Source organism: Typopeltis vanoorti, chromosome 20 (assembly GCF_054136105.1).
Source record: "Typopeltis vanoorti isolate ZY-2024b chromosome 20, IOZ_Tvanoo_1.0, whole genome shotgun sequence".
In the NCBI taxonomy this organism is placed as follows: Eukaryota; Metazoa; Arthropoda; class Arachnida; order Uropygi; family Thelyphonidae; genus Typopeltis; species Typopeltis vanoorti.
Genome location: NC_143568.1, coordinates 19549312 through 19572207, shown reverse-complemented (window position 1 = coordinate 19572207; position 22896 = coordinate 19549312). Strand labels below are relative to the sequence as shown.

At 35.3% G+C, this 22896-nt stretch overlaps 1 protein-coding gene across 1 annotated transcript in view; it reads left to right on the top strand.

The window, feature by feature from the left end:
• LOC150095267 (otoferlin-like) overlaps positions 1-22896 on the top strand; it is a 158022-nt gene extending 135126 nt beyond the window's left edge. The window contains exons 39-48 of the mRNA XM_090410633.1: positions 3-173; positions 2549-2700; positions 7032-7041; positions 13801-13933; positions 14104-14192; positions 14280-14378; positions 14613-14851; positions 17833-18011; positions 18127-18227; positions 22716-22896. Of these exons, the coding sequence (XP_090266759.1) occupies positions 3-173; positions 2549-2700; positions 7032-7041; positions 13801-13933; positions 14104-14192; positions 14280-14378; positions 14613-14851; positions 17833-18011; positions 18127-18227; positions 22716-22896 (1354 nt within the window). The remainder of the gene's footprint in view (positions 1-2; positions 174-2548; positions 2701-7031; positions 7042-13800; positions 13934-14103; positions 14193-14279; positions 14379-14612; positions 14852-17832; positions 18012-18126; positions 18228-22715) is intronic.

Sequence of the window (22896 nt, the reverse complement as noted above, 5' to 3'; positions counted from 1 at the left end):
AGATGTTTTGAATTTGAAGCTACGTTTCCTCAGGATTCTCTTCTGACAGTTCAGATTTATGACTGGGATCTTTTAGGCAGTGACGATCTTATAGGAGAGACTAAAATTGATTTAGAAAATCGTTTTTATAGTCGCCATCGTCCTATTTGCGGTCTGGCTCAGAAATATGAAATGTGAGTATAGAAAGAATGAATAGTAAATTAATTATAAAGAGTACAAGGGCTGATATATATTTACAGTTTTTGTTCCTAGTATACTGTATATTGGAGTATCGGAGTAGCGGAGATGAGAATGCTTAGGTGGATGTGCGGTGTGATCAGAAAGGATCGTTAGAGAAATGACTACATAAGGGAAATGGTGCAAGTTACGAACTTAGAAGAGAAGATACAGGAGGCAAGGTTGAGATGGTTTAGTCATGTGATGAGGAGGGAGGACGAATATGTGGGAAGAAAGGTCAATGCAGATGGATGTTCAGGGGAGGAGGAAGGCAGACGGCCAAAGACGAGAAGGAAGGAGATGGTGGAGGAGGACTTGAGGACGAAGAACTTGGATGTGGCTACAGCCCAAGACAGGAGGTTTTGGAGGAGACTCACCACAAGCAGCGACCCTACTTAAGTGGGAAAAGCTTCAGAAGTAGGACTAGGAAAAACTGAACAAATATATAAGATCTTGTGTACCAATTTGATATTTAATTAGCTATCCATATTGTTTCTCTTTTTCATTTATTTTCAGCACAAATTTAAATCTAAAGAAGAATTTCCTGTATAATATTCTGTTATCTTTAGATAATTAAAAAAAATTTTTTTATAGTTTTGAGGCACGTGATTTTATTATGAATAAACTCTTTACTGTATTTTAATATCTAGCAGTTTAGTTTATCAGAACTTATATTTTTGGTTACAAATTCATACTTCTTGAAATATCGTAGAATAGGATTGATTTTAGATTGGTTATTACGTGCCATTTTTAGTTATAATTCTCTGCATAATTTATTTTATTTTATTTTATTTTATATCGATAGTTTTGTTCTATGTGCAATGGATGAAACAACAAATCTTTTGGTCACTAGTACAGCGTTTTACACACACCGAAGGAGTTTTTGCCTATTACAGACGTTAATAGAAAGATGGCTAGCCTTTTTGTTCATTTTGCTTGTTAAAAAGTATACCTCTCAGTCTACAGTAGTAACTGAGGATTTCATTAATTATCAGGGAAGTCATCTTACTACATTTATTTAACACTTAACATACTGCTGTAAATGTCCTTTCTCCCGAGTAGACAGCATGTCTTTTTCTTCAACCTAAAGGCCGAACTTTTTCTACAAGCTAACCTTGGTGTTGCGAATTTCTTCAGGTTGTAGGAGATTTTAATTGTCTAGTGTAAAACCTTGCTTATTGAAGTCTTCAATTGGCTTGAAAAATTCCCACGTTTGCTATCTAGAGCCGGATTATGTAACCCTTTTCCCGGAGTGGTGGTTGGAATGATATACTATATAATATTATAAAAAATTAATAATAAAATAGAAATAAATAACTCGTAAAATTATTCGTAAACAAATGAACACACATTCTCTTTAATTATGAGATTTTTTTGCATCAATGGTTGTGTTTTATATACTTATATAGGGTAGCCATAAATTAACTTTCCCTCTTTGGAGGTATCTGTAGCTAAAACTAATACATGGAATGAGACCAAATTTTACATTGAGACTTTTGAAGGCATGGGGAGATGAATTCCGCGAAAAACGATTTAGTACCAAAGGTCTCCGATAGGGGAAATTTTGGCGCTGGAGGAGCCGAAAGCAGTCAGATATTTGCAGTAAACTCAGTTAAAAAGGATTATGCAAATTTTACTGTGCGTACGTGACAGCAGCGCCACCAATTCCACTTAAAAAGGGGGTTGGGAATGTTAAGTTGTTTACCTTAAACAGTACAATGCCGTAGCGGCCCTTCGGGAATTTAGAAGGCTTCGTAACCTACGTACAGGTCCTATATCAGCTGTAGCACTAAGAGCTATGTTTAAGGAGTTTGAAGAAACTGAATCGGTAGGAGTTAGACCTGGCAGAGGACAGAAAATAGTGCAAGAAGATACAGTAACAGACATTGCTACTGCGGTGTTCGACGTTGTTCCAGGCGCTCGTGCCATAGGTGGCAAACTTGATATGGCTTATGGTACAGTCTGGAAAATCTTACGGAAAATGCTTCACTTCTTTGTCTCTTGCAAGTTGTTGTTTTCCCCTATCGGCGACTTTTGGTACTAAATCTTTTTTTTTTTTTTTTTTTTGTGAATTCATCTCCCCATGCCTTGGAAAGTCTCAATATAAAATTTGGTCTCATGCGTTTTTTTTGGTATTTAGCTACAGATACCTCCAAAGAGGAAAAGTTATTTTATGATCAACTTGTACATTCTTTGAATACAAAATTAGTATTCCTTAGAATTCACAAAATAGAAACAAACTTAATTAATTTTGAAATAAATATAAACGTTTCCCCTTAAATTCTTATCAGTAAAAGTTTAAAGTTTTATTTATTTATTTGTTTATTTGCAGTACGGGACCAAACCAGTGGAGGGATCCGATGAAACCAACCCAAATCTTGACAAAATTGGCGAAAGAATGCAAGCTCGATGGACCTATTTTCATGCCTAATCGAGTGAGAATTGGGAATAAAATTTTTAGCTTCCAAACAGAGGAAGAAGAAGGTAAATTGAAAAGGTGCAATCATCGTAAACGTTATAGGTAGTGATTGAATCGAAAACAAATGGATACGACATTTCAAGAATACTTCTAATGGCTTCAAATGATATCGTATTGTACACTGTTAAAATCCCGATTCAAAAGATAAAACTATATTGGTTTTATAAACAAAAATAGAAACTGTATGGCTTTCCATTTATTATGTGATACTGTAAGAGCTAATTTCTCTAGTTCGTATGTGAAGCAACAACACACCAAAACGCATAAAGTAAAACGTACTTTTTGAAATAACATTTTAATAAAAAATAGAATAATTGTGTTATGATTAATGAGACCAATTCTGCAGAATTTTATTTGTTATAGCTTCACAAAAAGCTTAATATTTTTATCCCGTTTTCTCAATAAATATTATTAGGTTTGCGTGAACATAACGCAGATGTTAACACGTTCGTTTATAGAAACTAAATAAAAATCACCACAGTAGCACGTTTCTTGGTAGTAGGCTAAAAACTTCGCAAACATCCGCGAATTCACACAGTTATTTTGAGCGCCTCCTAGCTTAAATGTTCGTTGGTAATCAATCGGCTTTTGTGGATTTATCAAGAAAATTTTCTCTTACTCTAGTGCTTCGTGATCGTTTCTTTTCTTCTATTGGAGAGTGTATTTTTGAGAATTGACATTAATTCATCATAAAGGACATTTATGACAGGGAAAATAAAAAGGACAAAAAGCTATATGAAAAAAATGGAGATCTATTTGTTAATAATTTTTATCTTTATTAATAACAAATACACCATGTGTATATAGCACTCTAGTCGTTCTTCACAGCCTTCATGACTTAATATCATACATTCTACAGTATTTCTTTGTTCATTGTGTCTTCTTTATATAAAAGCATGTACACTAGTGAAAGAGACATCACACTTCTATTCTTTAATATTCAAAGCTGGCAGCGGGTTCAATAGAGGATGCTATTCACCTCTACTATCACTTAGAGATGTTTTTGTTAACACGCTCCTTTATAAAACCTCACTAAAATTCTATCTATCTATCTATCTATCTATCTATCTATCTATCTATCTATCTATCTATATATATATATATATATATATATATATATATATATATATATATATATATATATATATATATATATATATATATATATATATATTGTTCTTTTTTTGTTGTGTTTAACCTTTGATGCATTTTATCCACTTAGTTTTATTAGATGAAACAAAACTACGTGTGTTCGGTTGTTCTAGTAGAATACATGCAGGTTTGAATATGAACGATATATTCGGTTTCATACGAAATATAATTGAAAAATCTGTGTTTATTTCCCTTTAATTCTGTAAAAGGATATATTTTAAATTCTCTCCACCGGACGAAGTGTGATCAATCCAATCTAAGACTGGCAATGTCGAGAATTACCATTTCTATTGGGGGCTCTTAAATATTTCGTATCAAGCATTTTTATCGTAACTGTGTAATTTTTATTATTATTATTTTTTATACATTTCTCAGATAAATTACATACACTATATGAAGACAATTATGCATAACAAATACTTTCTCGTATATAAAGTTTTTTTTTAAAATAATAATACCAATAACTGTTTACAACATATATTATTATAATATTCATAACGATGATTATTACAGATGTTTATTTGCAATTTTACACTCATCATCATCATCATCATCATCAAATTCCTGCCATCTACCCTCAAGAGGTGTACAGGATATGATAGTACTACATGAAAAATTTACATCATTACTAACTTCCTATCTACAATTTTCCTCCAAATCAGTCTGTTACTTGTCAAGACTCCAACATTATCAGATCTTATGTTTCTGTCTTCTAAGACACTTTACTCTATCATCCACCTATATGTTGGTCTTCCTCTGGGTCTTTTTCCTGCCAACCTGGCAAAGAACACTTGTTTTGCTTTCTCTCCCATTCTGTTTAAGTGACCATACCACTTGAGATTAGCTCTGCAAACGCATTCCCGGATGCTGACAATGTCAAGTTCTTTCCAAATATCCTCGTTTTTAATATGATATTGCCATTGATGCCATCTGTTCACGCCTATAATCTTTCTCAGGACTCTCATATCTGCAGTCTCTAGCCTTTGGTCAAGTGTTTTACTTCTGACCCAGCTCTCAGATCCATAAGTTAAAACTGGTTTGAACACTGTTTTGTATACAGCTAATTTAGTGTTCCACTAATTTCTCTCTTATTCGATATCAATGTATTCAGTTGACTTCCCACCATACCAGCTTTGCTAATTCTGTTGTCTATTTTCAAATTGAATTTACCCTCTTCACTAAACGAGCCTAAGTAGCTGAAATGTTTTACTTGTTCCACAGGTTCTCCGTTCACAACACAGTTGACATTTTCAATGATTCTGCCTATTTTCATTGTCTTTGGCTTTTTATTGCTGACCTTCATACCATATCTATTACAACAGTTATTCAATTTAGTCAGAGAATCTTTCAGACTTATAGCGGATTTACTCATAAGTATAACATTATCCGCATAAAGCAAAGAGCTGACGTTAACATCTCCAATTTTGATATCATGTTTAATACCACTTTCCTTCATAATGTGATCCATATAGATAATGAATAACAGAGGAGATAATGTACATCCTTGTCTCACACAAGATTTAACATTAAGCCATCTTCCTGTACTTCCTTCAATTCTAACTGCTGACTTGCAACTCAAATAAAGACTAAGTATTGCTTGATATAATGCCCCATTGACACCATATAACTGCAGCGTATTGAATAGTTTCTCTCTTGGCACCTTGTCATATGCCTTTTCCAGATCTACAAAACGTAAATACAGATCTTTGTTATATTCCCATGCTTTCTCGACTATTTGTTGTGAAGTGAATATCTTATCCTGACAGCCTCTATTTGGCCTGAATCCAGCTTGTTCTTCACCAAGCTTTTCTTCCACAATTCTTCTCAACTGTTTCTCAAGTATACTTGCACAAATCTTACCAGGAACACTGAGTAGGGAAATACCTCTGTAATTCTCACATTCAGTTTTATTTCCCTTTTTATATATGGGTACTATGAGAGATCTACTCCAATCATCGGGAATTCGTCCCTCTGCCCAGACCCTCTGAACTTACAGTGCAGCCACTGTAAGACTTTTATACCACAGTACTTCAGCATTTCTGGTCGAATATCATCTACTCCTGCTGCCTTTCCACATTTCAAGCCTTTGATGGCTTTTTCTACTTCAAGTATGGATATGTATTCCTGACTGTATGCCTATTGAGTGCTATTTACCGCTGTGCTATCACTGCTTGTTTCATTTAGCAATTTTTCGAATATCCTCCATACTTAAAGGATATCTTTTTCTTCCGTTTTCATGTCACCTTTATCATCTCTAACTCCTGTTACAGCACTCTTTCTTCCTTTCCTAAGCTTCTTCAACAACCTCCAGAATATTTTGCCACCTTCTTGATATTTATTTTCTATGTTCTTGCCAAAGTCCTCCCATGACTTTTGTTTAGCTAGTTTTACACAGTGCTTAGCATTCTTGCATTTGTCTCTATATTCTCTAAGAGCACAATCTGACTTAATTTCCAGGAACTTTTGATATGTTTTCTTCTTTTCCTTCACTACCTCTTTAACTTCCTGTGTCCACCATGGAGTTCTAATTTTTCTATCCTTGCAGATAACTTCACCACATGTCTCTCTAGCTGAATCAATCAGGGCTTTCTTCAAGGCTTGCCACTGAATCTCCAAGGTGTGATTCCTGTTCTCAAACTCTTTCATTTTTCCTTCAATAATCTTTCTGTATTTTAGTCTACAGCTCACATCTGAGTGCTGCTCAACTTTTATTCGCTTTAAAACTTTCTTACATGTTATTCTTTTCAATATGAAATTCAATTATATCCTGCTCAAGACTAAATAGTGATCACTTCCAATTTCAAATCCTCTGTACACTCTGGTGTCCTGCACCAAGGAGAAAACATCACCATCAACAATAACATAGTCAATGAGACTTTTCTTATTCCTTGCCTCTTCTCTCCATGTGAATTTGTGCACATTTTTATGTTGGAACATGGTGTTAGTAATAACCAGTCCATGTTCTGAGCAGAAATCCAACAGATATTTGCCATTATTATTAGCTTTGCTCTTTTCTCCAAATTTTCCCAAAATATTTTTGTATGTCTCACAATCATTTCCTACTCTGCTATTTAGATCCCCAACAAGGACCAACTTTTCATTTTTCATAGTGTCAGTTGCTTTTTCTAAAGCTTCAAAAAATTCCTCCACTTCTACCTTAGTAGAACCTTCTGTGGGACCATAGGCACAAATAAGTCTCATTGTCCAGTTCTCCATTCTCATATTTGCCCACATTACTCTACTCGAGTCTGTCTGCCATTCAAGAAGATTAGCCTCGTATTTTGTGTTGAATACTATGGCTACTCCTTCTTTTCTTTGGTTGTCATTACCTGAATATAACATTTTGTATTTATTGCTCAGAAAGATCTCATCATTTTTTTTTGTTTGTTTTAGTCACCCCTATTATGTCGATCTGGTACTTATCTAATTCCTCAGCTAGCTCCATTTCTTTGCCATTCAGGCTTCTTACGTTGATAGTACCGATCTTTAACTCTGGTAATGTTGATTTGGGGTGTGTTTTCAGATTTGTTCCAGTAGCTGAAGTTTCGCTGTTCGACCTGGTTTCCTGGCGAAAACAACAGGGGGTCTTGTTTAACCTGGAGTCGTTCCAACCGTCATGAAATTTTGTCATGTTGTACCATCATTTTACACTCTATATATACAATATCAATGGATATAATCACTCTATATTGCAAACGTTTGTTACAGTTATTACATACATTACACACATTTGATTACATATGATATTTACATTACGTAGATTGGTTTACATATAATACGTACATTACATAAATTGGTTTTCATGTGATACGTACATTACATGCACTGGGTTACATATGATACATCTTGGATTAGAACTAATTTATCTCCTTTCATCCTTGAAGCTTATATGTAAGCTTATCTGAGATTGACGGCAGTTGGTTATTATTTATTGTTTTTTTTTTGCTGTGTTGGCAAGCTACGAAATCTATGATTGAGAAATGCACGCACGCACGCACCCCCCCCCCCCCCACACACACACACAATAACTTGGAATGTATTGATGCGTCGCTGAACTGGAAGCCTGAACGAATATATTGTGTTTCATTAAGTTTGTATGATATTTTGGGTGCGTGTTTCTTGTTCGTAGTATGTCCTTATAGCTCTTTTCAGGCTATTGTAGTTTGTAAGGTTTCTGTATTCAAAAGGTAATTTGTTTATCATGTCTGGGATGTAGAAGTTTCGTGTGGCCTTTCCGTAGTGATTATTGTTTTTATATGTGATATAATTAGTTGTCTTAGGTCTTGTTATACGGTATGTTGGCATCGAAATAATGTTTTAGCAAAGCTGCATAGTGACATAAATGTTTTGCTGTCAGTATTTTGTGTTCTGATATTGCAATGTATATAAGGTCGTTATTTTCTCTTTGTTCCCAAAAGATCAGTTTTATCATTTTGTACTGTAGCGACATCAATCTATTTAATTTGTAGGGTGCGCAGAAAGCATATGTTGTTATAGCGTATCTTAGTATATTTTAGCATAGTGCTTTGTATATTAGTGTTTTTAGGCGTATGGGAACTATGTCTTTTAACCTGTAGAGTTTGCCACTTATTGTTCGGAGTTTGTTGTGTAGATAGTTTATGTGGCTATTTCAGTTCATATCTGCATCGAAGTAAATTCCAAGGTATCGTATTGTTTCAACCTGAGTGATTGTAGTGGTTTTGCTGTTCTGTGTGTTTTTTATGTTGGAAAGTGGATGCTGGATGGTTATATATTTGTTATCAACTGGTCGAGTCAGTGGATTTCTGAATATCATTAATTTTGTCTTTTCTGAGTTTAGGTGTATGGAGTTTTTCGTGAGCCAGTCTATGATCAGATTTATGTCATGTTGCACATTTGTTTGGGCTATGCTTGCGTTATTATGGATGGATATTATTACTGTATCGTCTGCGTATTGGAATTTGCAGTCTATGATTATGAGGATTAGTTGAATAACGAGGCGGGCTAATACCCCCCCCCTACTTCAAAGCTAGGGTTAGCTTTTAAGAAGAGAGTACGATTAGCACCTTCACTATTTATGTTGTTTGGTACCGTATATGGATGGAATGTAGGCGTTGGATGCTGGTGATTTGCCATGTATATGTAAGTGTTAATGCTATATTAACTTTGATTGTATATTTTCAAGAGTTCGTGTTTGAATGTTCTGTAGTTATCAATGTGTTTTAAATTTCTTGGTAGGTTGTTGAGTGGCGTGGTTATCAGATGTGATCTCACAAAAGAACCGTATGAGTTGTCGAAGGGTGTAGGGATGTAGAGAGTTGTTGTGGGTCTTGTTATACGATATGTGTCTCTGTTGTTTCGATAGGTGATGTTGAAGTAATTCCTTAGTAATATTATGTAGTGTTTCAGATTTTTAATGCTCGGGGTTCTGTGTATCGCCATGTGCTGGTCGGATATTGGCTGTTGTGTACAAGGTGTCCAAATCACTGCTGACACAATTTTCCTAATATTTATAATTTTGTTAGGTGGCTGTTCGATGTGTTTGCATAGACTGTTATATCGTATATGAGTAGTAGGGATTCTCAGATACCGTGATATAGGAGTTTTTTATGTTGGATGGAATAATGTCTTTTACTTGGACGAGTTTTGCTGTGGTGATGATGTGAAGTTTAGTATGCAGTTAATCTATATGGTTTGTTCATTTAAGGTGGCAAGCTATGTAAAAGCCAAGGTATTTTGCATGTCTTACAGGTTTGATTTCTGGACATTGGCAGGTATTTTTGTTTTAATGCAGCGGTATGTGTGACAGTGTATCGATAGTGGTGCAAGCGCGTGATTCTCGGATTGTGCATTATTAACATCTGTGTTTTGGTGCCGTTGATTATAATTGAGCTTTGGTAGAAGTATGTTATGATTTCATTTAGGTGTTGTTGTGCTTTAGCGAGAGCCGTGTTGATGTCTGTGTAAACTGCTAGTAGCGCGATGTCATCTGCGTACTGAAATATTTGACTTCGTGCAACCAGGTTATGAATGTTGTTAATGTATAGCTTGAATAGAGTAGGTGATAATATAGCGCCTTGTAGGACACTGTGTTTTAATTGCATAATAATATTTTTTTTTGATTGCTAAAATCTTTATACATACAACAAACATCTTGTGTGACATTGCATCTTATAATTTTACAGAGTTCAGCACTAAGTGCTGCAATTCCTACATTGGATTTCAATTAAAATTTTTAAAAATACTTTTTTGCCTTTATATTATGTATTTACAACACATGTTCTTCTAATATTAACAATGAAGATTATACAGTATTTTTTGTATAATTTTTAATTTTAATTTTATTTTTATTTATTTATTTATTTATTTTAAGTTTGAGAAAGAGTGGTTATACATACAAATTTCTGTATTTGCTTATAAGGATTACTTGTAGATGAGTGAGGCAAGTTAATCCCACCTACGTCGAAGCTTGGGTTAGCTTTTATGAAGAGAGTGATATTTAGCCTTCACTATTTGTGTTGTTGCTACTATGTATGGGATGTAGGCATTGAATGCTGGTGATTTGTGATGTGTATATTAGTGTTAATGGTTTCTTAACTTTGTTGGTATATTTTCCAGAGTTCGTGTTTTAATGTTCTGTAGTTATCTACGTGTTTTAAATTTCTTGGTAGGTTGTTGAGTTGCGTGGGTATCTGATGTGATCTCACAAAAGAACCGTACGAGTTGTTGAAGAGTGTGGGGATGTAGAGAGTTGTTGTAGGTCGTGTTATACAATATGTGTCTCTGTTGTTTCGATAGGTGATGTTGAGGTAATTCCTTGTTAATGTCATGTAGTGTTTCAGGTTTTTGATGCTCAGAATTCTGTGTATCGCCATGTGCTTGTCGGATATTGGTTGTTGGGTGTAAGGTGTCCAGATCACTGTTGACACGATTTTCCTGTGTAGTATTTCTAATTTTGTTAGGTGGCTGTTTGATGCATTTGCATAGACTGTTATTCCGTATCTGAGAAGGGATTCGCAGATACCGTGATATAGGAGTTTTTTTATGTTGGGTGGAATAATGTCTTTAACTTGGAAGAGTTTTGCTACGATGATCCGGAGTTTGGTGTGTAGGTATTCTATATGTTTTGTCCATTTAAGGTGGGAATTTATATAAAGACCGAGTTATTTTGCGTGTGTTACAGGTTTGATTTCGGAACATTGGCAGGTAATTTTGTTGTTAATGCAGCGGTATTTGTGACAATGTATCGACAGAGATGCGGGGCGTATCATTCTTGGGTTGTGTATTATCAACATCTGTGTTTTGGTGCCGTTGATTAGAATTGCGTTTTGGTGGAAGTATGTTGTGATTTCGTTTAGGTCTTGTTGTGCTTTGCAGAGAGCCGTGTTGATGTCTATGTGGATTGCTAGTAGTGCGGTGTCATCTGAATATTGAAATATTTGACTCCTTATGGATATGTTATGAACATCGTTAATGTATATGTTGAATAGAGTGGGTGATAATATGGCACCTTGAGGTACACCGTGTTTTACTTGTAACTCTGACTGTGACATATACCTATTTTTGTTACTTGTGTTCTGTTTGAGAGGTAGTTCTTGAACCATGTATGCAGTGTTCCTCTTATACCTATTGAGTATAGTTTGGTGAGTAGTATGTCATGTTCAAGTGTGTCAAATGCTTTGGTTAGGTCCAGCAGTATGAGGATGGCGTACTCGTTTTTGTCGAGAGCTTTGTTTATTGTGTCGGCGATGTCTTCTAATAAAGTGATGGTGCTTTTTGTTTTTGTTTTCTGAAAGCCGTATTGGTTTTGTGAGATGATGTTTTACTTCTGGAAATAGTTCTGTAGTCTGATGTGTGTTATTTTTTCTAGACTCTTTGAGATGACTGGTAGTGTAACTATTATTCTGTAGTTCTAAGTATCGTTTCTTTTGCCATGTTTGTATATTGGCGTAATTACTGCAGTTTTTAGTTGTTGTGGAATAATGCCTGTGTCGAATATTATGTTCACGAGTTTCAAAAGTATTGGATTTATTTGTTCAAAGTGTGTTATAAGGTCTGTGAGTCTTATTGTGTCTATTCCTGGAGTGGTATTTGGTTTTAGTTGTAGTATTGCTTCTTTCAGTTCCTGTTTTGTTACGGGTGGAAAATGCATCGTTTGTTGTTGACTTTGTGTCGATAGTTTTTTGTTGATCGTTGGTAGTTTGTCTTTTTTGAGTTGTGTGATGTTGTTTGTGAAAGCATGGTTGAATGAATGTGCTAGTTCCTCTTGGTTTGTGTCCTGACCGAAGCTTTTTGCAATAAAATCTTGTGCTGAAGTTTTCTTTTTTCGGGTTACTAATTCGTTGAGTGTAACCCATGTTTGCTTAATGTTGTCGTTATATTCCATGAATTTTTGGAAGTAGTAGCGTCTTTTTGCCCTACGAATTTTTGTTGTTAGTTTATTTCTTGTGTTTTTGTATAAGGTTTGTAAATGTGTGTTACTGGGTGACTTTTTCAGATTTTTCCATAGATTTTCTTTTACAGTAATAGTATTTAGTATGTCGTCATTTATCCATGGATTGTTGTCTGTTTGTCGCCTCGTTTGTGTAGGTTTTGTTGCTTTTTTTGTATATTTCTGTGAAATTTAGTTGAAAATTCTCGTATAATGTTACAGGATCGTTTATTTTAAGTAGGGAATTCCAGTCTCTATTTTTTACTTGGTTATCGACAATGCTCTTTAGTATGGTCGAGGTTTGTCGACATTTGTGGTGGTGGGAAGGGGGGGTAGGAAACGTAATAAAACGAAGTTGAGACGAGACAAAGTAGTGATCGGCAATTTTGACGTGAATTACTGATGATGTATATGTATGGATGGGAGCCCGTATGTTAATATGATCAACGCATGATTGTGTTAGTGAGTTATTGAGTATTTCTTCTCTTGTTGGGGAGCTAATGGTAGTGTTTATGTTGTACTGACTTAGTATATCAAGATATGTGTTAGTGGTTGAAGAAACGTGGTCAAGTGTATTTATGTTAATGTCTCCTATTAGGATGAGCCTGTGTGTTGTACGCGGTTCGATGCCGCTTAGCCATGTTTCTAACTCGTGAAGAATACTGAGTGGATTATTATCTGGGGGTCTGTATATTGTGTTTATTGTGTATTTGATACTATTGTGGATATTTGTGATTTCCAAAATTAGTGTTTCCGCATGTTCGAAGTGAGTTTGTTTTTCTGTCACATTGTATTTTTCTTTGATAAATGCCTGGATGTCACCTCCTCTTTTGTTTGGTCTACATAAGTTGTAGGTTTGATAATTTTTTATGTTGTATGAGTAAATTTCTGTGTCGTTCATTGCAACTTCGGTCAGTATTTGCGCATCTCTGTTTATCATGGTATAACTGAGCTGTGTTATGAATGTAAGCCAGTGTTTTTTTATACTTCTTATGCTTGTGTGTACGATAGTGAAGTTGGTGTTGGTGGAAATGTTGTCTGACCATTTCTTCAAAGAGTCAAAGACCTTGAAGTTTATGTTGTCTGACTGGATATATTCGCCTATGTTTGAGATCTCCATTATATAGTTTTAAAATGAGTTCTAATCTTATTCTTAAGGATGTGAAAAGTTAGTGTTTTATATTGGTAGGCTGTGTAAGTCGGATTCACTTGTAATTATGTATACGCGAGTGTTTTCATTCTTACTCAAAAATATCTGGGAATTTGTTGTCCACAGGAACTTGTAGTTTTTCTCTGTTTTTGTCTTCATTGCTTGGTATAGAAGATTTTTGAGGTATGGAGTCCAGTGTTCCGTTATGTAGATTGGTGTTGGGAGTTTCTTATCAGTTAGGATCGTTGTTGTCGGTCTTGTTTTTATTTTATTAATAATAATAATAATAATAATAATAATAATAATAATAATAATAATAATAATAATAATAATAATAATAATAATACAGATCCTTGGCATACGATGATGATATGTTATTTTAAAAGGCGGAAGGATACACGAAGAGCACATGGCTTTAGCAATTCTTCACCGATGGCAAGACATTCCACGTGTTGGTTGCAAGCTGGTTCCAGAGCACGTAGAAACGAGGCCTCTTTATCATCCGGATAAGCCAGGAATAGAGCAGGTATTCAAACACTAATTTTCATTTAAATGTAAAAAATAATATATATTCGTGCTGTTTACGTACTGAATTTTTTTTATCACTATAAATAGAATTTTGTTAATTTCTTTAAATTTATTTCTCTTAAAAGTCCTTTTTTTTTATTGTAACTGTGTTTACTTTTTATGTTGCAGGGAAAATTGGAGATGTGGGTCGATATGTTTCCAATGGACATGCCACTTCCTAAACCACCAACAGATATATCACCTAGAAAACCTAAAAGGTAAAATTAAAAATAAAAAGACAATTTGTATTCAATTTTAGGAGGTGATTTAAAACTGGAAACAAAATAATTTTGTATATTTTTCAGCTACGAACTAAGGGTGATAATTTGGAACACGGACGACGTTGTTCTTGAAGATGATGCGTTCTTTACTGGAGAAAAAATGAGTGATATCTACGTCAAAGGGTAAAAAAAACAGTTATATTCTCTTCTTACTAGCATAATAAACCTGAAAACAATATCTTAATATAATAATTACACTGCAGATCCTTTTTAGTAACAGTTCATATTTAAACAACAATGTGCTGCCATCTATCATCGAATGTTTAAACTACTCATTTAGTTTAAAACTGGGGTTTACCATAACTAGAATTAACCTATATAATTATACAGTGATTTGTATATTTTCTTGTTTTTTAGTTGGCTCAAAGGAACTGAGGACACGCAATGTACAGATATCCATTATAGATCATTAACTGGCGAAGGCAACTTTAACTGGAGGTTTGTATATCCCTTCGATTATCTTCCAGCAGAGGAAAAGATTGTCATATCTAGAAAAGAATCCCTTTTCTCGTGGGATGAAACTGAATGCAAGATTCCTGCTAGATTGGATCTTCAGGTGTGGGATGCAGATCATTTCTCAGCAGACGACTTTTTAGGTAAGCACTTGAAATTTTCTTATCGAAGCTGATTTCATTAGCTGTTGCTAATACTGTATTATCAATATTAATGATTTGTTAATTAAACATTCATTAAATTGTTAATTAATTTCGAAGATACACGATTAAATTGTATAATTTTTATGGTTAATTTAACTAACTAAATAAAGTTAAATGAATAAGTTATTAATTCTATGGAGAGATATCAGAGAGTAGTTTATTCAGGAGTAGAGTCCGAAAGATGGCCTGTGACCAGTGGTGTGCCGCAGGGTTCTGTTCTTGGACCACCGCTGTTTAATTTGTTCATTAACGATATAGGGAAGGATCTGAGAGGAACGGTTCATTTGTTCGCTGATGATGCTACGTTGGGTAGGGCGATAGTGAATGCAGAAGATGTCAAAATCTTGCAGGATGATTTGGATAGATTGGAGTTCTGGGCTAAGGAGAATGGATGTCAATTTAATGTGACAAAATGTAAGGTTATGCATTTGGGGTGAAAAGATTAGCAGCAGTATACCAAATTAGTGGAACTGTACTCCAGGAGATTGATGAGGCCAGGGACTTCGGAGTGTTGGTGGATAGAGAGATGAAGTTTAGGGGACACATTGCAAAAGTGGCTAAATCAGCTCATCAAATCACTTGGATGCTGCTGAAGAATACTTTGACGAGCAGAGATAAGCAAGTTATTGTTCCTCTGTATCGAGCCTTGATAAGACCCCATCTCGACTACTGTGCTCAGATTGGGTCACCTCGGTTCCTTCTTGATGGGGAGGAGGTGGAGAGGATCCAGAGGCGAGTGACCAAGATGAGAGCAGGTCTATGGAATGAACCTTATGAAAACAGGTTGAAGATTTGTGGGTTGCAGAAATTGGTTGATAGGCGGAAAAGGGGAGACATGATTGAGACATTCAAATTGCTGAAGAGCTTCTATAAAATTAACTCATAGGATATTTTTGAGATCAGGACTGGTGGTAGGAGGACTAGGGGACATCTATGGAAGCTGAGCAAGAGTGTGGTCAGTAAGGGTGTTAAAGCTGGATTCTTTACTTTTAGAGTCGTAAATGAGTGGAATACGCTACCAGAGTCTATTGTAGGTGCTCTGACAATGAATGAGTTCAAAGCAAGGTATGATAGATACTGTGATAATGTCGAATAGTTGTGCGGACATGATATTTAGGGCCTTCCTCGATGAGTCTAAGGATTCCAAGGAGTCCTTAGGCTCATCGAGGGAGCCCCTAAAATCCAATATTTGCCTTAATTGACTTTTAGAAATCACTAGGCAACCAGTGACTTGTGATTTTCAAAGCCAGAGTACAGAAGGCAAATTCTGTCACCTGTGAACCAAAACCTTAGCAGTCAGTTGTTGTTCAAAACAGTGTGAGTTCTGCTGATGATATTTCTGGGTGTCGCCAAGGACTTTTCTCTCAGAAACTCCAAAATTTCTCGGAGAAAAGTCCTAGTTGCACATGCCAAAGATTGATTATTTTGGAAGTAAGGTGAAAAAAAAAATCTTAGGAAAAAGGATCCCTTATTCAGACTAAAGTGAAACTTATAACAATCTTTCTTCAAGAAGTCTAGCATTGCATACAAACGTTACTGCAAGTATAAAAAGGAACCTAATTAAACTTAACAATTTTTTAATAAATTAAGCTAAAAAATAGTTAAAAATAAATTATGCTTTCTCATAAGATGATAAGTCCGTGCGGTTACCCTATTGGATTTGCGCTTCGCAATCATATGCCTGGGGAAGGAGTGTCCCAGGTTCGATTCTCGTCGACGAGGTGAGGAGCTTAGGGATCTTCCTCAGCCATAGCCAAGATAGCCAATCCTGGGCGTAGACAGCAGGGTTTTTTCCGCCAGGTTATCAGGGGTTTTTCAGCCCGCAAGCAGGCAAACCAGTCCAGTGAACACACACGGATTACATTACAGTCATGAACACTACCCTTAGGGGATGCAGCAAGGAGTGACGAACCGGCCGCATTAATTTCGTCGTGAATTACTCATTAGGGAACTCTACCCGTCCTCAAGGGATGGATGAGATCAATCAATCAATAGGATGATCAAGTTTTCATAAACAAACTGTAAATAAATCTAAAAAAATATGAATTATTAAGCTAACATTTAATGTACTAAACCACCAATTACTCCATATATATAACTCAATATAATTAAGCCTAAATTTTTAGGGAATTTACTGTTAAAAATTTATTTATATGATTTATTTTGAATCAGTTATAACAATTTCAAGTTTTTAATGCAACGTATAAAACTACATATTAAGATGTGTCATTATGAATTATTAATTAGAAATTATTAAAATAACATAAAAATAATGCATAATGTATAAATCAAAATTAAAGTTCCTATGATATCAATTATTTCGAATGTGTTTAAAATTTTAAAAATGAACTCTGTTATTGAGACTGTTTATTGATGTGGAGCACTGGACCGACCTAAAAACGATACTCTCATTAGTTCTGCAATCGCTGACTAGACGAACTTTTTCTGAACGTTTCTTCGACCGATTCCTGAATTAGTCGAATTCTAGTAGGGCAAGCAGGTTTTTTTTCCCGTAAATTCGAGTTTTTCATCCTATAATCTCAAAAAACTCGACAGTAGGACTTACATTATTTGAAACAATAACATGTAGTACAAGGGTTAGGAGCCAGGAGATGACGGCAATTATTAGTCGTACTCTCTTCCCCAGATACTAATGAAAATCGCGGATACTCTTAGGCCAACTATCTGCGACTAGCTCTTTCTGTTTCCAAACGTTTGTTGGAGCTAAACGGCGTCAGTGGATTTATTTATTTATATTTATTTAATTTTATTATATGATTATAAATGTTTTTGCATTTAATTTTTCAAATTTTAATCCTGCTTTATTTTTATGACTTGATCTCTTTTTTTAGATATATTAAAAAGTAATAAATTAACGAGGAAATTATAAAGCAATTAGCACTTTTAAAATTTCTTTCTAGGAGCAATAACTCTAGATTTAAATCGATTTCCAAGAGGGGCCAAATCTTCAAAACTGTGCACGTTGGATATGTTGAGGACGGACTCTACAGTTCCAATGGTGTCACTGTTCAAGCAGAGAAGAATCAAAGGGTGGTGGCCCTTCTTCGTGAAGAAAGAGAATGACGAGATGGAGTTAACGGTAATTTCAATCAGATTATGAATATTTTATTAGGGTATTTATAACTGGACTACAGATCACTCAATCGTACATATCAAGCTTATTGAGTTGGTAAGGGAGTTTCCTTTCTTCGTAGGGTAAAGTAGAAGCAGAACTTCATTTACTGACAAAAGAGGAGGCTGAAAAAAATCCCGCTGGACTCGGTCGAAGTGAACCCGATCCTCTGGACAAGCCGCAGTAAGTTAAAAAAGAAAAAAACTAATTTGTGTTTTCTTTCATGCACTTTTTCTCTTGCCCAAATAAGTGACGTCATTTATATCTTTTATAACTGGTGTTCCAAACTCAAATCTACCGATAAAAGCATTACTTTTATCGTCATTTTATTAAATGAAGGGTGTGCTTAAGGTAGATAACCTTTAATCCTTAAAGGCCACATAGATTAGCCTCTTAGGTCGTGAATATTTCATATCAAAGGTCATCGATTAGGTTGCACAACTCCCTGTTTCTTGGTACTCGACCGTTGTGGCAAAATGCATCCATTTTCCCTTCAGCGAGTTTGCTTGCAACAGACAGTTATCTGAATAAGTGTTGAAACCACCTGTGTACGCTTAGATAATCTTCTGTTCTTTCGAACTCACCACATACACAGTCACTCTCTTTGTCAATACCCTAATCCATGGAATGTTTCATTAAAGTGCTCATTTTGATGAGTTTGGTCCGAATTATTTATGATCTACCCGGAGCGTACGTTAACGTGACATGCGCCATAGGTTGACCATCACAGATGGCCAACCTATGACGCATGCGTCAATAGTGGCACATTAAATGATTACAAGTGGCGTATTGGACTCCAGTGATGATAGTAATAAAAAAAAGTAAGCCTATCTATGCAAAAAATATTAACTAAAAACCAATTTGCAGAAAAAAAAACTTAAATTTAGTAATTTTTTTTTAGTAATTTTATTGTTTTGCGCACATCATTTGCACATTCACTTGTTTGATCCTCAGAAGCCAAGCGCTAGTTGAAGGGTATAAGAGTTGTATAACATTCAGTTCTGAAAATTATCCTGACATCTTTGAAGTTTGATATCCTGCAGTCAAAATTCCCTAACAGTGAAGTAACCTTCCTTGGTATATTTAATATCAAGAATCCAACTGGTCCACTTTTTCAAATTCTGCTGACCAAACTGTAAAAGAAGTTGGGACATATTTCTCAGAATTTCTGACAATCCTATCCACTCTCCCACCGTTCTGAAATTTTTCTTAACCACTTCTCCTTCCGGTCAAAATGTTGAGGTTACCGCTCTTCTTAGTAAACGCAGTCTCATCTAAGTTTCAGATCTAGTGGAACGTTCTCCGCGCAACCATTCACCATCTCATGTCCTTTAGTATTTCAGCAATATTTTCAAATTGAAAAATATCTGAGAGTTTTAATTCTTCTTTCCATGGTTAGACTACTGTTTCTGTCCTCCAGATCCAGCCTCTTACTATTCTTTTGATCTTTATACAGAAACTGACCATTGTGGAATGAGGGCGTTCACTCCTCAGTCTGTCCAGTACATGATACGAAACATTAAAGCCATATTTTTACAAAAGTATTGCTTTACAAAAAAAAGTCTTTTGAACTATCTTTATTGGACTATCCTTTACAAAAAAGTATAGTCCAAGAAAAAATAACAACTTATAGTAAGTGACAGCGGAGGAGGAAGTGTAGGCGGCCAAAGAAGAGATGGAGGGAGATGTTGGAGAAGGACTTGAGGATGAAGAACTTGGATGTGGCTACAGCACAAGACAGGAGGTTGTGGAGGAGACGCACTACAAACAGCGACACTATTTAAGTAGGAAAAGCTCCAGAAGAAGCTCACTTCTTCTTCTAAGAAGACGAAGAAGTAAGTGACTTGATAAACCTCTTCATTCATAGATTTTTAAAAAGGTTTTCTGTTGTACTTGTGATTCCAAAGGCATTTGTTAGAGTTTAGCATCGATAATAACTTTTCATCTTATCGTCTGCCTTCTTCTTCTCTTTCTATCTGAATTGCCAATTCTCTCCTCAGATTTTCCGACTACTGAAAGTGTTCTTCAGGGCTCTCTTACTTCACTCGCTCTTTCTATTCATAAATATAAACGACCATCTCTCAAACCTCAACTACAGTTTTGCTGATGTAGTAAATTCAAATCATATAACAAAGCTTCTTTAAGACCATCTACACTAAGTACCCTAAACACTGATCTCCACACCATCCCTCAATGGTTTGATGGATGATGTGGTGATCATTATTCATAATCATCGTCCTTACCTTTTGGATTTTTGACAAAACATTCTTGATATGGTGTTTACAAATATCTAAGAATATATTTTCTTAATTTAATAATTTTAAAAGAATTGGATTAAACTTTTATACTATATTAAGATAACATTAATATTTTATATACTAAATATCTTTTAATTGAAACATAAACACGTAAAGTTTGTTTAATTAGATGACGTTTTTTAAATACAGTTTTATCAATATCTAAATTCTCTTGATAGAAATCAAATTCAAAAGATACTTTTGCCGAATCCATCCACATGTGTATAATAACACCATTTTCCATTAAAAGTGAAATATTTGAATATAATCCTTTTCTCGTGTGGCTTGCCAATTAGTAGAAGTAATCAAAGAAAATAAAAACTGGGAAATGGAGTTTAATTCTATAGCTTTACTTTCTTTGCTCTTCCAAGAAACTAAAAACAGTTATGGCTGGTGTCGACGATCAAAGCTTAGAAAACAAAGGTTATGCCTTTATTTCCATAGAACCTTAAATATCGATCGGCAGCAAGTCGTATTGATGCCGTAACTTACACCGTTTGACGAAAAACGGGCAACAAAGGTTGTTAGGTGAAATAACCTTTGATATCTACGCTGAATTCACTTGCTAGTTAAAGAACTCTCATCCATTCTCTAGCAAAACAAATAATCGAAGTCATTCGGGGAGCTGAGAGGGGGTCAATAACACCCACATGTTATCTGCCTATTCAAGGAAGCGTATTGAGTCTCCTTTGATGAAAAGTTTAAGGATGTTTTCTAAGATTCTACTTTTTTTTTTCTTATGTCTTCAGGATAAAGGAAAAGCGTATTTCTTCGAAGCATGAATGATCTTTCTCTTTTCTCGTTCAAATGATCAGAAGAAGAGACTGAAGATATCATAAAAGACTGATAAATAAATTTTGCTACGGCGTAGGTGTTTGTGAACGTTTTCCGGTGGTCAATAATTTTCATTTGCATCACTCTCCTTCTTGGAGGCCTGAAGTGGCTTAAAAAGTCCCATGTTTAATCTCTGCAGAAAGATTATCGGAATATCTAACCTTTATTCCCCTCATAGTACTATTCTGCTCTAGATTACCAACATGTTGTTCAGCAAGCAAGCAATGATGCCCTTTGGCCGAAGAGAATTTCTTTCTTTATTGATCGTTCCTATTTATTTCCTTTTGTTTTATTTCCTTCTATTTTATTTCCTTTTATTGTCTTTCTGATCTCCTTCCACTATCGTAACCACTATTATTTTGTACTTTTCTGTGCCTTCTTGAACATATTCAAATTATCTCCTAGTTCAATTCTGATGTCTTAATGGTATGACTGACTGCATATTTTCTCTCGACATAACTATTCAATTCTTTATGAAAATGTAATACATCTTATTAATTATACGAAGAGCCAAAGGTTTCAATTCGGCGACATGAACTTATTTAAGTTAAGGGATATTACATCCCATATTGTTTCATAGCCGAATAAGAAACTCAAAGAGTTTCATGCCAAATATAGTAAATATATAAAGTTCAGCGAGTCCAAGCGTAAGCAAATACCTGGATCGTGTTACAACTGACCCTTTAGGGAGTGCAACACCGAGCAACTCATGGTAAGGGTGGAGTAAGCTCCGATCACTATTCTTGATATTTCCCCATAATGTGAAACCCAGCTCCTAGGAGCTGTATTACTGTTCTACATTATGAGTGAGAGACGGTCACTACCCAGACCGGTTTCAACCTTATGAATAAGTAAAGCCGTCTCTAAAAATTCGGACGATCTCTAGGCCAATCAATCGTGGACGAAAGACCGTCCATCTTAGCGTTGGCTCCACTCAGTGATGGCCTTCCACCCTCCACCACCACTGAGCAGAACCGCTCATATTCCGAAGAAAAGTATTCACCGACAAAGCCCCTCAGCGGGCCGTGCCGGAGAACACTCTCCCCGGAGACTCAAATTGCTCCCTTAAGGCAAAAACCTTAAGAGAGCGAACTCATATTAGCATCTCACTGGTTTCAACCTTTATTGAGGTCTCATCAGTGAGTAGGTAGACCTAGAAATACCAAGTTTGTAGCGAACAGAACTTACATATACCCTACTATCTCATAGTAGGGTATATGTAAACTCCTAAAGAAGTTTCAAAAGGAATACAGAGATTACATTACTTTTGACACCTTAATATTGCACTGCCTAAACGTTCCTACCCCAACGAACATCTCACCAGTTGTCTTATGTTAGTCTTTTGATTTAGGAGTTACGCTAACTGAAAATTTCGAACTTCTTGGATGATCTATTAGGAAAATCCACGTAGAGATGCGCAATTTTATTTTGTTTAGATGAAATGCGTTAGTTAATTCCTCCTTTAAAATATATGAGTATAAAATAATTCAATAGAAGATAATTAAATACGTAATAATGATATTTTATTTATTTTTTATAGTCGGCCGGATTCCTCTTTCATCTGGTTTATCAATCCCTTGAAGTCAATACGTTATATCATTTGGCATAATTACAAATGGGTCATCTTAAAAGTGATCATCGGCGCAATGCTGATCCTAGTACTGGCCCTGTTTGTGTATTCCGTGCCTGGATACACAGTGAAGAAAATGATAGGAGCATAG